This window comes from Cucurbitaria berberidis (genome assembly GCF_010015615.1).
Source record: "Cucurbitaria berberidis CBS 394.84 unplaced genomic scaffold K460scaffold_1, whole genome shotgun sequence".
Lineage (NCBI taxonomy): Eukaryota > Fungi > Ascomycota > Dothideomycetes > Pleosporales > Cucurbitariaceae > Cucurbitaria > Cucurbitaria berberidis.
In genome coordinates this window covers 4666852-4683619 of record NW_024468935.1, presented here as the reverse complement: position 1 = coordinate 4683619, position 16768 = coordinate 4666852, and the positions used below count along the sequence as shown (strand labels likewise).

General features: G+C 42.6%; 5 protein-coding genes across 5 annotated transcripts; all 5 read right to left on the bottom strand.

Annotated features, from left to right (window-relative positions):
* Nucleotides 1-214: 214 nt before the first annotated feature.
* Nucleotides 215-1518, bottom strand: K460DRAFT_362044 (kinase-like protein). The gene is made up of 3 exons (XM_040932569.1): nucleotides 1269-1518; nucleotides 721-1210; nucleotides 215-663 (listed from the first exon to the last, which is right to left on the bottom strand). The coding sequence occupies exons 1-3, from the start codon at nucleotides 1376-1378 to the stop codon at nucleotides 313-315; spliced, it is 951 nt and encodes a 316-aa protein (XP_040793856.1). The 5' UTR covers nucleotides 1379-1518; the 3' UTR covers nucleotides 215-312.
* Nucleotides 1519-7421: 5903 nt separating this feature from the next.
* Nucleotides 7422-9445, bottom strand: K460DRAFT_382749 (MFS transporter-like protein; the record flags this gene model as incomplete). The annotated part of the gene is made up of 9 exons (XM_040935425.1): nucleotides 9246-9445; nucleotides 9130-9166; nucleotides 8978-9098; nucleotides 8741-8918; nucleotides 8576-8624; nucleotides 8390-8525; nucleotides 8063-8323; nucleotides 7698-8001; nucleotides 7422-7646 (listed from the first exon to the last, which is right to left on the bottom strand). The coding sequence occupies exons 1-9, from the start codon at nucleotides 9393-9395 to the stop codon at nucleotides 7422-7424; spliced, it is 1461 nt and encodes a 486-aa protein (XP_040793855.1). The 5' UTR covers nucleotides 9396-9445.
* A 559-nt stretch (nucleotides 9446-10004) lies between these two features.
* On the bottom strand, nucleotides 10005-11866 carry K460DRAFT_412872 (glycoside hydrolase family 5 protein). Its single transcript, XM_040937566.1, has 4 exons — nucleotides 11584-11866; nucleotides 11373-11453; nucleotides 10522-11306; nucleotides 10005-10467 (listed from the first exon to the last, which is right to left on the bottom strand). The coding sequence occupies exons 1-4, from the start codon at nucleotides 11643-11645 to the stop codon at nucleotides 10127-10129; spliced, it is 1269 nt and encodes a 422-aa protein (XP_040793854.1). The 5' UTR covers nucleotides 11646-11866; the 3' UTR covers nucleotides 10005-10126.
* A 1359-nt stretch (nucleotides 11867-13225) lies between these two features.
* On the bottom strand, nucleotides 13226-14862 carry K460DRAFT_274415 (MFS general substrate transporter; the record flags this gene model as incomplete). The annotated part of the gene is made up of 3 exons (XM_040927957.1): nucleotides 13226-14297; nucleotides 14368-14666; nucleotides 14743-14862. 3 exons carry the CDS (start codon nucleotides 14860-14862, stop codon nucleotides 13226-13228), a joined length of 1491 nt encoding a protein of 496 aa, XP_040793853.1.
* Nucleotides 14863-15152: 290 nt separating this feature from the next.
* Nucleotides 15153-16555, bottom strand: K460DRAFT_362039 (NAD(P)-binding protein). The gene has a single exon (XM_040932568.1). The coding sequence runs from the start codon at nucleotides 16261-16263 to the stop codon at nucleotides 15370-15372; it is 894 nt and encodes a 297-aa protein (XP_040793852.1). The 5' UTR covers nucleotides 16264-16555; the 3' UTR covers nucleotides 15153-15369.
* Nucleotides 16556-16768: the final 213 nt, after the last annotated feature.

Sequence of the window (16768 nt, the reverse complement as noted above, 5' to 3'; positions counted from 1 at the left end):
GAGCTGCGCACTGCTTAACGCATAGTAGGTACGCTACGCAGTGACACCGAGTTTGTGCCGTGACATAACCTACCTAAACTGGTGATTGTTTCCTTTACTGAATGCCAAATTTTGAACAGCTTTGGCAAGACGAATGCGCACTTAAGAAGAAATACCTATAAGGTTAAAAGGATATGATGCACACATGCATAATTAGACCAAAGAGAGAACCTGCCACGTAAAGTGCATGATAGTGCTGTCTGGTTTATAAGCTGTACACTTAGATTCCAATTGTACATATTGGGCCTAGCTAGGTAGCCATCTACTAATCTATCAAGGAACATCTGCAAACCAAGGGTGCGCTAGAGCCTCATAAGCAGTCAGCCGTCGTCCAGGATCCATGCTCGTCATTCGTTTGACTAGATCCTTGAAGTCTGGCTCAAGCATTTCCCAGCGTTCAATTGGCTGCATAGGACGATTTTCTTTGCCAAATGCTTGCAGTATCAGGGTATACAGGCCGACCCAAGGGTTGTCCTTAAGATGCTCAAGCAACCCAGTCATTCCCTCTATGTCGCCGAAATAAGAGACCTGGCGTTCGAGAACGACAGCCAGTTTCTCCTCTCCTTCATTTAGTTCCTCATCAGTGACAGCAAATATTATATGCTTTGTAATAGCATAGATACACTATAAAAGTTATAGTTAGTTAGGCCAAGTTAAAAGCAGTCAGAGGACAGAGCGTACAACAATGCCAAAAGAGAATATGTCTGTTGGCTTCTGCACCGCACCAGACGCATGTGCTTCTGGACTTCGCCACATCCAGTTTCCAACTTGTCTTCCAATAATATCACAGTCCGGTGGGACGTAGGCAGAGTCCTCAAGATCTGCTACCTGTACCCTATCAATAATAATAGTGCCGTCGTTCTTCTCAGTCCAGTTGATCATAATATTATCCGGTTTAATATCAGTGTGGACAATATCTTTATGGTGTAGTGCTGCAATGCCGCGAAGGGCGTCCTTCAAAATCTGCTTTGTGATAGAAAGTGGAACGTCCTTGTCGGTAAACCCAAGAAGGTGACCTCTAAAGTAGGTATATGCAAACATGGATTCGTCAGGAATGGCGTCTGCGGCTACACGGACGTAGGGAGAGCTACGAACGTCGTCGTACAAAGGTTCCAGGTACGCATATCTCGTCGCGCTGAGTTTTTTCAGTACGTATTTCTGATTGTCTGACCTATACGGCGTATAAGCTATCGCCGCATCGTTGTAGACATAGTGGTGGTTGAACTGACAAAGCCAGATAAACACGCCCAAGACCGTGCGGCATGTGCTTGTCCTGGAGAATCCGCTCAACTAGATAGCGCCGGCCTGACTGCCCCACGGCTCGCGTAGTGGCAGACATTGTGACTGTTGAACGAATTCTTCAGACTCCGCAAAGGTTGGGGAAAGAGACCTGTTGATTAGGCATGGAATAGATGGAGGAAGCAGTTGTGAAGGTGAACATGCGACGAGTCGGGAAGAGCGAAAAGAAGGGTACCAGCGCGTACACTGTACCGAGGCTTATCAGCCGATGAGCCACTCCACCCGATAAGCTACCTTAATTAAAGTCAGCCATCTGCAAAAATAAAATTGTAAAGCTATTAATAAAAGTTATTATTATAAAATTTTTTAAAGTATTAGTAAATAAAAGCTTGCAATTAATTTATACTATTTAAATTTTTATAAAAAATTAATTTAGCAGCTACGCGCGGTAGTTTTAAATAAAAGCAGCAATAACTATAATATATTTAAACTACTACTTTTAGTATTTATAATATAATAACGCTTTACTGCATTTAAATTTATAAAATATAAAATTATTTATTTATATTTATTTGCTTTATTATAAAATTTTTATAAAGTTATAGCTTTTTTTTTTTATTACTTTTGCGCGCGCGTAGTAGCTTATTTTTAAATTATTATTATATGCTTTTTTATAGCGCGCTTTTTAGTAAATAACTATACTACTTTTACTTTTTTTATAATTTTCTTTTTATATAATATTATTACTACTTTTAGCTTTCTTATTTTTTTTTTTTAAAATTATTTAATTTTATTTTTATATTATTTTACTATATTATGCGCGTAAGCTTTTTAAATAGTTTTTAAACTTTAAAATACTATAGCGCTATAAAACTTTTTATACTATTAAAAATTTAAAAGTTTACTTTTGCTTTTATACTTTTTTTTAGTTAAAAGCGCATTATAAAGACTTTTATTTTTATAGTAGAAAAGCTTATTTTATACTTAAAAAAAATATAGTATAAAGCTTAATTATTTAGCTTTAATTTTTGCTTTATTTTTTATAGTAATTTTAAATAAATTGCAGAGCTAGTTCTAAGTATTTCTATTATTATTTTTTCTATTTATTAATTTTTAATTTTTTTATTATAATTATATTTTAAATTATTATAATATAATATTAGTATTAAGTAGCTTAACGCTTGTAGCTTTAAATACTTTTTATATAATATATTATATAGGCGAGTTAGTTGCCCGGTTAAGTTAGTTATAATGCTAAAACTCTACTAAAATTAGTACTATGCACAACAGTATAGCACTGTAAAAAACTATAGCAGTAAATTATAATAAGCTAATTTATTTAAAAATTACTTTTACTTTTTGCTTATATATTTGCATATTATGCCTAGCCTTATTATAGTATTTATAGCGCCTTTAAGAAGGCTTACTTGCTTTAGTATACGCCTACTTTTTTATTTTTTTTTTATTACTACGCGCTTTAAATTTTTTTAGAATTATTAGTTAAAAACTATTTTCTACTATAAAAGTTTTTTTTTTTTATATTTACTTTTTTTTATATAATTTTTATTGCGTAGTAGCCTTATTAGCTGCTTAAAGCTTAGCAATTTTTTTTTGCACTAATATAAGCTTATGCGCAATTATAGCTGCACTTTTTAAAATTTTTTTAAAAGTTTTAATTATTAAAGTAAAAGAACTATTTAAGTGCCTTTAAATTCTTGTCTTAACTAGCATTAATTAAAACTTAAATTTTAAAATATTATTTAGTATTTTTAACTCTTAAAAACTATTTTTAATAGTAAGTAGTAGTAAAATACGCAACTAAATATTAAGTTTTAATATTATAGCTTTAAAATTAAAAAAAACTAAACTAGCGCTTTTAAAGCTACTTAAAATATTGCTTTTTATAATAATAGCATTAAAAGCTAGTTTAAAGCATAATAAAAATTTAATTTTAGTAATATAGTTAATACTATTGCGTATTAGCTTTTTAGCTTAATACTTATACGCCTTTTTTAAAAGCGCAAAATAACTTATATTAAGTAGCTATAGTAAGTACAACAAATGCAAAAGCATATAAAAAGTAATAATTTTTTATTTTTTATAGTACTGCTAGAATTAGACTAATATATAGCTTTTATAACTATTAATAATAAGCAGATAATAAGTACTAATAATTTTTTTTTAGTATATTTATTAAAGTGCTTTAACTATTTAAAAGTAAGCTTATTTGTTATTTAGCTATTTTTAAAAACTGCAATAATTTAATTATAAGGTAAGCTATTTTCTTTATACTAAGCTAAAAAGTAGTTTTTGCCTATAAAAATAATAAAAAATAAAATAGCTTACTTTATTATATTAATGCTTTAAATTACTATTACTTATTTTTAATTACTCTGCTGCACTATCTTCGGCTGTTCTTAATAGTTAGTATTTAAAATAATAGTTTTATGTAATATCTAGCTTATTATAAAACCTATTTTATTAAAATTATATATATTTTTATTTTAGATACTATACTTAGCTTTTATATTTTTTATAAGTTAGAATTAGCCTTATATAAGCTTAGGATTTTTATATAAAGCTTTTTAGTAGTTATATTTTTAAAAAGTCTTAGTACTAAGCTGTAGATATTATCTAATAAATATATTAGCTTAATTCCTGCTAATAAGTAATTATTTATATTTAGCTAGCAAAGTATTAGCTATATTATTTATAGCAGCTAGTTAGGGCAGAAATCCTTAGTCTTTAAAGTAAAGTATATACTAAGCAATTACTTTTTTTTTTATTAAAAAAAGCTTTATTTTATTAAGCCTAATATTATATTATAAAAGCTTTTTTTTTAGTTAATTACTAAGTATTGTTTAAGAGACGCTGTAGATCTGCGCAGCTTTTTATTAAAAAAAATTTACATTACATTTTAAAGCTTAAACTATAAATTATATTTAGTTTTTTTTTTAAAAAAATTGCATATTATTGTGTTAAAGCATTGCGTTTAATAGTAGAAAACTACTAATTTTAGTAGGGTCTTAGCATTGTAACTAACTCGACTAGGCAACTAACTTGCCTGTGTAATACGTTATTTATAAAAATAAATATAATATTATAGGCAGCTTAAAATAATAAAAAAAAGTTGCTTTTATTTATAAAAATAAAACTTTAGCTGTAATAAAAGTAGTACGCAAGCTTAGTTAAATAAGCAGTTAAAAAAAATAAAAAAAGTACTATATCTAAAAATTATAAGCTATAAATTAAATAAAAAAAAAATATTATTAAAAAATTTTTATTAGCGTTACAAAAGTTTATAAAATTAGTAGTAAAGTAGCTACTATAGCTATTAAAAATAAAAATTTTATAACTTATTTACACTTTGCTTTTTATATGCTAATTAAAAACTTATTTAAGCTAGGCTAAACTAATGTTATTATTAAACTATTTAAAAAAACTTATTATAAAAAAAATTTAATATTTTTTAGCCTTTATATCGCGTAACTAAGTATTATAAAAAATTTTTTTTTTTTTAAAAACTATATTTAAATTTACTGCGCTTTTATCTGCATAAATATATACTAAAATTATTATTTACTTTTAATTACTATTTTATAAAGCTGTTATAATTTATTTTTGCTTCTAAAGTTACTTTAAAAAAACTTATTTAAAATATAAAGTAATACTAATAAAAAAAAAATTTTTATTTATATTATAAATATAGCGCGCATTAATATTATACTCTTAGATTTTTAAATAAAAAAAATTAAAATATAATTTATAGCTATGCTTAGTATTAGCAAAGAGCTATTTATAATTAATTTTAGTAGTATATTTAAAAGTAAAAATATTATAATATTTTTTTAAAAATTGCAAAATTTATATATTAAAAACTTCTTATTTTAAAATTTTAAAAGCAAAATTTTTTATTATAACTTTTATAAGTACAAGCCTATATTTAAATAAACTTTGTATATATTATACAAGTTTTAATTTTTATTATAAGTTAAAATATATTTATTATTAAACTTTTTTTATATTTAATTGCATTTTCCCTTAGTATTAGCGCGCTAAAGTAGTTTAATTAATACTAAATATTTTTGCAGCTGCGCGGTATAAAAATTATTTTTTAAAATTTTATAAATTAATTATTATAATTATATTTAAAATTAGATTATTAGTAGTAAATATATCGCGGTTTAAAAAAATTGTGTTTAGTTTATTTTAATATTAAGGTAGCTTATTGGGTAGAGTGGCTTATTAGCTGATAAGCCTTAGTAGCGTGGTGGGCCACGCAAACGGCTTGGCGTGCACGTAGCTTTTCTTACACGCGTTTTCCGCACCCGGTTATATGCATTCACATTCACACTGTACAGCCCGAGAGTGCATTCTATATCGCTCTAATTCTCTGTAAGGCGTGAAAGGCTTGTGCCTCACATACCTTTTCCAATAGAGCTTTCGTGACTTTCTCCGCCATCTTCTGCCATGCGGCGCCAACTACACCGCAGTAACACTGGAATCTAATGTTAGTAACGCATAACCTGTAAATACAACTATCAGTAGACTACTACAGAAAATTATTGACCCCCAATCATTGTCTAATGTAGACAGCAGTCACTGATACAGCATAGGCCCATATTTTCAGACAACACTCAAGACCCACGAGACAAGGCGCATAAAACCCTTTAGTCTCTATCTTGGCATGCTAGTGAGGTACGTCTCATCACGATATCACATACACGGCATTCTGTGCCTCTTTAAGCGCTGGTAATTCGGCGTGGCCACTTTACCTTAGCAATATCGTGTTCCGACTTTACATCATTAGTCCAGATTCATCAACACTTGAGTTGTATGGCCTATAGGATGCCGAGCGTACCCTTGATATGCTGTTACAAGCATTTAACTCCCTGAATTGGTAGATGTTCTCCGGTCCTTATAACTGTGAAATAACTCACTCCATCGCAGATCGTTATTTCACTCGTCCACATATACGCACTTCTTTTGCATAGAACTAGCATACCTCCCTTCCCATGTCATTGCCTTTATCCAGATTGCTTTCTCGTTAAATATGTCGAGTCACTCCATAGCCAGCACATTTCTTACGACCGTCCAGAGCGGCTCCAAATCCTTGGCTGTAGAATATGTCACCAAGACAACTACTTGGATTCGCCCAGGCCAATTTCCGTCTTCGGTGTGAAAAACGGGTTCGTTGCTGCGGTGGAGGAGAATCTTGGCCAGTTTAAATCAGATACGACGAGAGTGGCTATGAAGTTCGTAACAACACATATATTGCTGAAGATTCTTAACTCACACTTTGATCTAGGGAATCTGAACATCAGTCCGACACAGATAGCCGCATTCATTATACTGCCTTCGGACTTGATGCCAATGGAGATGTGACCGAGGTTCAGCACGTTATCAAAAGACGGAATTGAGGCGAGTAAAAGTCGACCGCGATTTCTAACCTGAATATCCCTGGTACCCCGTACACCTAGATTTGGATGGCTAGGCGGTACCTACTTCCAAGGCTATCTACCTGGCATCCTAGAAAACTGCACAAATATATATATATCTCCATCATATGCCCTTCACTTCTGGCGATATTCTGTATCCTGATTGAAACTCTTCATTTACTTGGAAACATGACCTCCACTGTTGCGTCTTCCCCTCAAACGCCAGCTGCTCGGAAACAGCACCTCAGCAACGTGGTGCCAACACCTGGACCACGAATCAGTGGCGTCGGCACCCTGATACTAAAGCGAGGGCGAAAGAAACTTGCGCACAGAAGTCTGAGGATCGACTTGGCAAGAAGTTGCGGCGACGTGAACGCCTAAATTTGGGGTTTCTCCCCAGGAAATGGACGCTCTACTCAAGCGCGTTTCTCGACCAGATCGCGAGAGAATGTCCGAGGTAGCTCTACGATAACGACTTCACAGTAGGAGAACTCAGCATTGGGAATAAGCATTTCGACGAAGTAACGCCGGGGTGGAATAATATTCATCTTAAAGTAATCGTGGAACAGGATCCACCTGTGGCGAAGTCGTTTTTATCGATATCAAAGAAAGTTATTAATAGATTAGTGTTGGAAGCTTGAAATAGTTTTCATGATAGTAGTTCACTTTTAAAGTACATTATATCAATATTGAATAGCTAACCTTTCAGTACCCGTACAGATTGACACGCTCATTCGTTGAGGCTTTGAGCCTTTGGTTCTCCATGATAAGCATCGTACGGATGACCCAAGCGCAAGCAATCGAACATAGCGCAAATGCAGCGGATGCGCCGAAGCCAATACCGTACCGTGGCTCATCGTAGTCTGGCCACAGATACGCGCCATATATGTAGCCAATCTGGCCCCCAACATTCGTCATAGCAAGTACAACCTACTTGAAGTCAGCACCAAAACAACTCGCGCGGGAGTGATGTGCACTTGCCGCTTTCTTCTCCTTTGTTTGGCCTAGAGTAGAAGATGCCCAACCGATAATGACCGAGTTGACGGAGTATGCGCCAATTGGGAAGATGAAGCAGGCTATATACCGTCCTGCGGTATTCAATGTGCTGGCTGCGATAACGAAGCCCACAATAGCAACAAGAAGCCCACCAGTTATATGCCAAGTACGCTCATGCATGCGACCAGAACTCCATCCCGTCAAGATGCCTGCTGCGCCAGCCATAATAAACGGCGGACATGTAAGAACGAGGGTGATGGTTCTGTTGAAACCAAGGGTCTTTACGACGCTGATTCAATGTTATCAAACCTACACCAAATAAAGCCGTTGAGGAGAATGGGTGAACTCACGTCGGGAAGAAAGAATTGAATGAACAGGCGCTCAAATGGAAATTCTGCATAAAGCAAAATAGCCACGTCCGCTTGTCCCTGCACGCCTGCCTTAAGCCCTCCATCATACTGACCTGCTCGAGCGAGTCGCCGATCCTATCGCGCTCCATACGTGCGTGAGCCATTTCGCGCTCCTGGGGTTTCAACCATGATGTAGTGAGAGGTGTATTTGGTAGGAGAAAGAAGCCGAAGATGGCTACTAGGCCGGTTACTGCGCCTTCGCTATGGTAGACGTTAGATAAGATGAGAGAGCAGTTGGCAAATGTATCAAGAATGAGGATGACTTACACAATGAATAGCCAGCGCCACCCAGCTATGCCACGGACACCGTCCATTCCAGCAAAGACACCAGCTGCGATTAGACCGGAGAAACCGGTTGCTAGAATCTGTGCACAGTAGAGCATTGCAATACGTGTAGCAACCTCTACAATTCATTGTAAGTACTGGCTCCATGCACCACTTTCTCGAACCCACCTTTTCGCGTGTAAAAAATGGAGAGCATGTACGTTGCTCCTGGATAGAACTACGTTCTCAAGGTCAGTTCCAATACTCCGAACATGCAATATTGTATTCATCGTACCGGAGCCTACATGTATTCGTCAGTTCACACTCATGTCTCTATCTAGGGCTAGAACTCACTTCCGTGATTCCTAAAAAGAACCGACAGGCTACTAGCCCTCCAAAACTTTGCACTAACGCCGTGCAAGCTGATACAACAGCCCATATGGCCATCCACGCGCTCATGTATATGCCCGGCTTGATACGAGTTATGAGCATATTTGAAGGGATTTGCATAATGACATAACCGACAAAGAGGCTGTGACGACGTCAGACATGGATTTCCGGGATTGGTGGTTGCAAAGAAGAGATACTAACATGCTGACCGTGGTGTTGAATTGCACCCCACTCATTCCCAGATCCTTCTCGAGGTTATTGAGACGAGCTTGTGCGATTGCATTTCTATCTATCGCATTAGAAGTACCATGTAAGTACACATCTCTACTCAATTTCGCACAAGGACTTCTTACCAACGTAGTTGAGGAAATACATCGTGCACAATGTCGGCTAGTCACTCATCAGACGTTTTATCCCATTCTGACGCGTAAGGTATACACACCATGAGTCTCCAGTCGATTTTCCTCACCAGCGCGATCTCTGCCGGATCTGTCTTCGCCTCTGCACCGGTGTAGTCTGCATTTTCGAGAACAGCGGGTGTCTTTTCCGGCCTAAGCTCGGGGTTCTCTTCGAAATGCGTGGCTGGCTTTTCGTCTTGGACTGCTTGGTGTTTCTCCATATTTGCAATCGAGTTAATCTTTGCGGGCGTTGCAAGAATACAACGATACGATTCTAAGATCTTCAAAACGAGTATCCGAAAATATCTGCAGAATGAAATCATTGAAAATACAGCGTTGCTTTATTCAAGTTATAGTGATTCGGCTTGGCGCGGGATCATTCCAAGCATTTCCCCGCACTGTGTGCAACGGGCAAGATACGCTGGGGGCCTGCTTGGCTGAAGATCCCCTCCCCAATTCCAGACATGTGGCTTGTTTTCCAAGATACCCGCGCACCCTACCTAGCGAATGTCGGTCTTTTTTCTGTGCCCGTAGCGCCAGTTGATAACTTAGATTCTGGAAAACTAGCTCCGCTACTGAGAGGTAACAGTACCGAAAGTAATAGCACCTCTTATACTGGATTGTTTGAAAAGTGAGTAGGTAGCGAGAAGGGGTTCTCCGCTTGAACATATCCGTAGGGTTGTACCAGGATCATTCGGAAGTTGTGCGAGTGTGGTGAGTTGGTTGTGCGATCGCATATGCTCGGCATATCTCACTGTTGACACGTAAGGAGAATAGTAATGATCACTCCCAAAACGGAGTCTGGAATAAGTTCACGACGACAGTATTTTCGCGTAGTAGTATTGTAGTATTGCTACTGTTTGACTTATTAATCACCTGAACAATGTCCTTCTCCCCTCCTTGTGTACACCCCATTTCTATCATACCCTGAATTACCCAACTCATTCGGACATTAACAAATGGCTCCAAACTTGTATTGCACCTGCCCGTTCTGGATAGCAGGAAATACGCCCGCATCAATAAGCCTGAACGCATCCCACTCACTAGCGCCTTCCGTCTTGAAATTCCACCAGAACCAACCCTGTGTTTTGGTTTCATAGGCGGCAATCTGAGCCTCGATATATTTGCGTGTGTCGTCCTTGTACGACTGCGACCATTGATTTACATCGTTCTGCCATCCACAATCGCCAACCTTGGAGCTGCCGGGGAAGGTACCGTCGTATCTGGCACCCCGACCGTAGCCGTTGAGGTACTTCGCGCAGTCGGTCATCGCGCCTGTCCACTCGCCAACAACTTTGCAAAATTAGTAACTAGTGCATATGCGATTCGAACACTCAAGACACTTACAGGTCCATTTATCGGCACCATTGTAGGATTCAGCGGTGCTACAGACATATTGTTGATGTTGGAGGGGTGACATGCGGAGAAGATCGTTGTTAAAGACCTGGTATTCGTGATGGTCGATTGCGACGTTTTGGGCGTTGTTGTCTGATGGAGTGAGGAAGCCGTTCCAGTTATTTGGCGGCTTGAAACCGTCGTGTAGGATGACTGTCGTATCTGAGACTTCGCGGACCTGACCGAAGCCGTCTCGGTAGAATTGCTTTGTAACATCGAAGCTGAGGTTGTCGTAATAGAGCGCCGGCTCGTTGAGCAGTTGAATGCCGATGATAACATCCTGGTACTCAGCCTTGGCGTACCTCTGCGAGATAGTCTTCAAGACCTGAAGTGTCTGCTGTACCGTGTCACCGGATTGCCATGTCGGGCGGTCTATCCGCTGTCCCGAATTGTCATAGCCATTCTGGGAGCCTGGTGCGCCGTGGAGGTCGATGACAATTTTCAACCCAAGGCCTCTTGACCAGTCTACCGCAGCATCGATATAGTCACGCGCACCTGAAACGTAAGGCGAGCCCAAGGTGTCGTAAGCCCAGTAGCCAATAGGAATGCGGACAACGTTGAATCCCGATTGTTTGATCTTATTGAAGTCGTGCCAGGTGACGAACGAGTCCCAATGCTTGCGAAGTATACTTTGTGCAGCATCTCTTCCTAGTTTTTCGCCTAGCGTGTATTCATCAACGATGTCTTGTTGTGGCCGATTCTGGTTTGCACTATCGAAGATCGACGGGGTGATCCATCTATCGTTGAGATGTTAGCTACCTGAACCCCTTCCTGCGCAAGCGGCTGTTGGTGAGATGACTTACGGCTCTAGCACAAGCCATCCGCCAATGTTGACGCCTCGTATCTTCTCCGACCCCCATTTGAAGTCGACGCTACGCTTCTCGCTGAACGGTGTCAGCAATTTTTTCCAAAAGTGCACCCATTCCTGTGGCAGCCGCGGGGCAAGCAGTTGCGCCCACTCCCCTGGATAGAGGCAAGAAGCATTCCTCAGTATGGCGAGTACACGAAACTTACGTCGGAGCTGCAACAGCAGAAGCGCATAACGATAAGGCGGCGATGGCGCACTTGATTATCATAATGCTGCAGTAGAGTGGTATTAAAAAATTAAGGTAGGTGTATGAAGTCAAAAATGTGGTGACACGGGATCCTGATAAAGGTGGGAGGAATGCTAGCGATGAGCGGGATAACAACGCATCAGCACTAAAGTTGGAACTTAGTACGCGTTCCTTGCAGTTGCCAATCCTGACACAGCCGCAACTACTAACTTAACGAACGTATAGGTCGCTACTTAAGATCCGGGCCGCACAGGGATGAAACAAGGCTTACAGGCAGGAACAAGAGATGACTGGTGGTCGAAATTGACGTGGCAAGTAGAAGTTGCTGGGATAGCAGATTATTGTTGATGTTTATAAAATTGAAAGCCGCGAACAGAAAGACGGAAAAGGGTGGCGTACAGGCTGCGTCAATAACAAGTAAGTATCTGTGCACGCCGCATAGAGGGAAAAGGCAGCTACGACATGATTACCACTGCTGATCCAACTATAGATCCGCCATGAGGCTTGATAGTCAATCTTACCTCCAACAGTAGTAGGTTAAGGATCCGGAACTCAGGGTTCGCATCGGTAGTGGGAAACGGCACGCATCCTGCAGTTGTTGTGTGCTGAGCCGGTGAAGGACACGACTGGACAGCGCATGTCAACAGCACCACTCTCGCTTGGGGCATCTGAAACACATTCATCTGTTGACAGGGCATCCATTTGTTCAAGGCGAACAGGCTGAATGCAAGCTCGAGATGACGGTTCTGAAGTACCGCAAACCATGCATGGCAAATCTCCTGTTCCTTCCTAGAATCCTTGGAACATGGGAAAGTTGAACTGCGATCTGCGACCTCCTTTTGGCAACCACCTATGGAAGCGTGTTTTGCGCTTCGTTCGAGACGGTCTTTGTCGCGCTCTATTGCCGGTTGCGGTCGGGCAATTGTTGTTGAGACGCACGACAACCATGAGGAGCAACGCGAAGTGGAGGCTCAGCCGTTCTCGTCCATTCCGCTGCATCTGAGATGACGTAAGCGCAGCGTGTGAAGTCGCGTTATGCTGGCGAAGGGCTGGGCCGGCCCAGTCTGGTGTTGGTAGTGTGGTGTAGAGCTGCTCTCGCGCGACCAATCGCCAGGCCCGTCACAGCCCTGTGAGGCGAGTCGCAGTCGTCCTGCGAGAGCGATGGAGGCAAGAAATGTCTCCCAGTACCTTGCAGAGATGCAGGGGCTAGTGCTGAATCGATGTATGGTAATGCGCGCTGGGTGCTGCATGTGGGTCCTCGGCGAGACATTTTTAGACGGCTTTGCCACACCCTAGACTGGACCGAGCGAAAGCGTTGCGACAAGCCTGAGATTAGCCAGCGAGCGGGAGAGCGCATAACGTTTGTCGCGAAAGCAGTTGCATGGTGCGAGGCAAGAAACCGTGAGCGCAAAGAAAGGGTTAGAGAGTGAAGAGAGGTGTGATCAAGGTGTGGCGTTGGACATGGACGAGCCAGTTGCCGATGACGCAGGGCCACATCTGCCGGGCTGCAGCTGGACGCCCCTTTTCTGCAACACTGCCAGACGATAAGCAAAGCGAGATAGAGGCTTCAGGTTATAATTTTCAACTAGGCAGTTATCATCTTACTTCTTTCGGAACAGCCATCCCCCCATCCACAGGACAGCTGGCACCGAAGTGATGGCTGATAGCATTCCCATCACCCAAGCCATGGTAGCCCACCCTTCATCCTGCACAATGAAGCCTGCCGCCAGCGGCCCTAGCGTAGTTCCTGCAGCAAATGCAACGTTGAACAGGGCATAAGCCTGCGCATAAGCACCTCCTGGCCCAAAGCCAGGACGACCACTTGCAAGCAAGCTCTTCTCTTTAGCTTCCACAACGCCCGAGATCTCTGCCATGATGGGGGGAAAGGTAAGCGCGAGAAACAGCCCCGTCACAGCGAGCAACGCACAAACGAGCACTTTGTCCTTGATCGTGTTCTCGTTGACGAAGCGTAGGCTGATGTAGGGAGGACAGGCGCCGAGAAAGCCCAAAGCCACCATGTAGCGGCCCCCGTACTTGTCGCTGATCCAGCCAAAAAAGGGGGCGAGGAAACTTGGAATCACGATTGGGAGAAAAAGAAGGGCCGCGCCGGTTGAGGACCAGTCGAAAATATTCGCTGCGTGAATGGCGAGGACCGAGTCGAAGGAGGTCATCATGGCAGCTTGGATCATGGAGCAGAAGAGCGCGGCGAGAAGTCGACGCGAGTATAGTAGCGATAGAACGGGTGGAAGGCGATCGCGTCGACGTTGACGGGGCGGGCTCAGCGAACCAGGCAGACCCGCCTCCACAGAATTTGGTTGTGGTTGGCCTGAAGCGGCCCGCACCTCTCTTTCCAGGTCTGAAGGCTGGGAACACGTCGTCCCAACTTCGCTCATTTCTGCCCCCGCAGTAACAGGGCCTCGCCCTGTGACAGTTGGATCCCACCGTGCGGCAACTTTCTTCTCGACAAGCAATAGTCGGAGCACAATATCCAACCCAATCAGCGCATATGCCATGCCGAAGACAGCATCATAGCCAGCATGATCGTAGACGACTCCGCCCAGCAAGGGAGAAATAAGAATGCCAAGTGACATGCCCAGACTCAGCCATCCCGTAGCTGTAGCAAGGCGCTCTTGGGGTACGGTATCCGCTAGGAGAGCAAGGCCTACTACCCAACTGCCATTCAGTTAGCCCCTCCACATACACATATATATATACATAGGCGCCTGTAGGGCAGAATACTCACACAACAGCAGCCGATGCTCCCTGCAGAATGCGTCCTACAATCAAAATGCCCGTCGAGTTTCCGATGTTGAGCAAGACAGTTGATCCAAGGAGGGCAAGGAGGCCCAAGAGGAGCGGAGATCGCCGGGAAGAGCCACGGTCAGCAAGCCAGCCGCAAATGGGAGAGAAAGCAAGTAAGGAGGCTCCGTAGATGGCAACAAGGACGGAAACCCAGTACTGAACTCTATCGTGTTCGACGTGACAGCGTGTTTGAATGGCGAATGGGATGACGGGTACGATGACGCCGTACAGGAACATGTCCTACGTTGGTCAGCCTCGCTTGGTCTTCTTTGAATTTGATACATCTGCCACCCAAAGTCGAAAGCATGGGACTTACGGTAAAGACAGCCAACGCAACTGTCCCAATGATGAAGCCATCCGAGCTCCTGAGCTGCAGCATGTACGGCGGATCTGAGCCATGCTGCGTCAATGACGACAGCCAGCTTGGTCGCGCCATGGATTCGGGGGCGCCTACTCTATCGACTACGGTTTGCTGCGCATCACAATGGCGTCCACGGTGATAAGAGGAAATCTCGAGCCCTGAATACACAACAGCATGTGGATCGGAATCCATTACGCTAAAAGAAATCGTTTGATCCGCCACGCCAAGTCGGATTTGGCTCACTCGTATTGCGCTTGGGCGGTAGCCGAGGCCCGGAAGTACCCCACTGCTGCCGTCGACGCCATGTCCGGCCCATGTACACGTCTTCCCCTGGTGATGTGCTTGGCCTGGGGCGGGGGTTGCGAAACAGATGCAGTAACAAATCTGCGGGGGGAAAAGCGCCGTGCAATGTGTGAGTGGAAGGGGGACGTCTTGGTGCCACTGCACATCCATCATGAAAAGCACCGAGTCACCGAAAGTGGCACACATGACCCATACAGATGGACCGGGGGGAAGATGCGCCCTACGACGATATCCTTCATTACCGACCATAAATAGCTTAGTGCACGTTTTCTAGGTAGTCTATGCAAAGGGCCAGCCGATAAGTCCGAAGCTTAACAGCGGCCCCTTCGCAAGCTCTTCCGCCCTCGCCTTAAGCTCATCCACGTCCCAGTTTGCCCACAGGAACTTGCCCTTGAGGAAGCGCGCCTCCGGGCTAGCGAGCCAGACATTGAAGTTCGCCGGCAGGCTCACATCGTCATACCCGTCCAAGACACTAGCCCCATCTCCTTGCCATTGGGCTTCCTTACCCTCTTCCTTTGGCTTATACCCCGCCTCCTTGTTCATAGCTGTGGCCACGGCCCCCGGCTGAACACTGAACATGGACATCTCTGGATGCTCGTATGCCAGGGAGCTGTAAAAGCGGGCCGTGGCTGCTTTCGCCACATTGTACGACGAGAATCCGCCTGTGATGGTGAGATGCGCGGCAGCCGAGTTGGTCTCCACAACGACGCCGTTAGTAGTTGCGTACTTGAGGAACGTCTTGGCAACGTTGACATTGCCTTGCAAGTTGATCATGATGCCGGACATGAATTCTTCGGTGCTCATGTCTGCAACGTTTCCCAGCTTACCCAGGACTGCTGCATTGCTGATCAAAACATCCACCTTTCCTCCCACCTTTGCAAATGCCGCCTCCACCTCGTTTTTCTTGGCCATATCGGTGGCGATGGCGAGCACCTCGGCTCCAGGGAACTCCGCTTCGATCATGGCCTTGGTGTCGAGAAGAGGTTGTTCTCGGCGGCCGAGGAGAGCAATGCGAGAGGCGCCTGCTTTGGCAAAACTCTTTGCCGTCTCTGCGCCAATGCCGGTTCCTCCACCCGTGACAATGACGGTTTTGCCTTTTGCACTAAGCTCGGGGCGAGTCGGGTCAATCGATGGGTAGGGTGTCTTGTGGAACTTCTTGGTTGGGGAGAACATGGTGAAGAAGGTAATAGTAGTGTAGTGAACTGATGAGGTAGAGTGTTTGAGAAGTAACACTTTGCTTATGGGTGTTCGGTGTGGATTTTATATTAGACATTCCAGAGGTATTTAGCAGTGAAGTCACGTACGGAGTTGTGCAACCTGTAATCCCTTATCCAATACATTGTATGAAGTTATGGAGAAGAAGTTACTGCTACTCTGATGCCGCGAATCAGGAGTTAGAGACTAAAGTAGGCCTACAAAATGTTCCGCCCGTGACTAGTCTCAAAGCGGGCGGAGAGTTTGTGCTGACAAATGTTCGAATCTCAACGCCTCTATTCTGAGGCGAGGTCCGACTGACATCTTGTTCGTGGCTTCATCATGCGCGGCTCTTCGATTCGAAATGGCCGACATGCAAGTCCAAGAAATCTTGCGGTGCGGGTTGTGCAGCAAACCATTTGACAAACGTATGTTTAATCTCACCAGAATCTTCGGTTTCTACACTTTGCATCATTCCGACAAC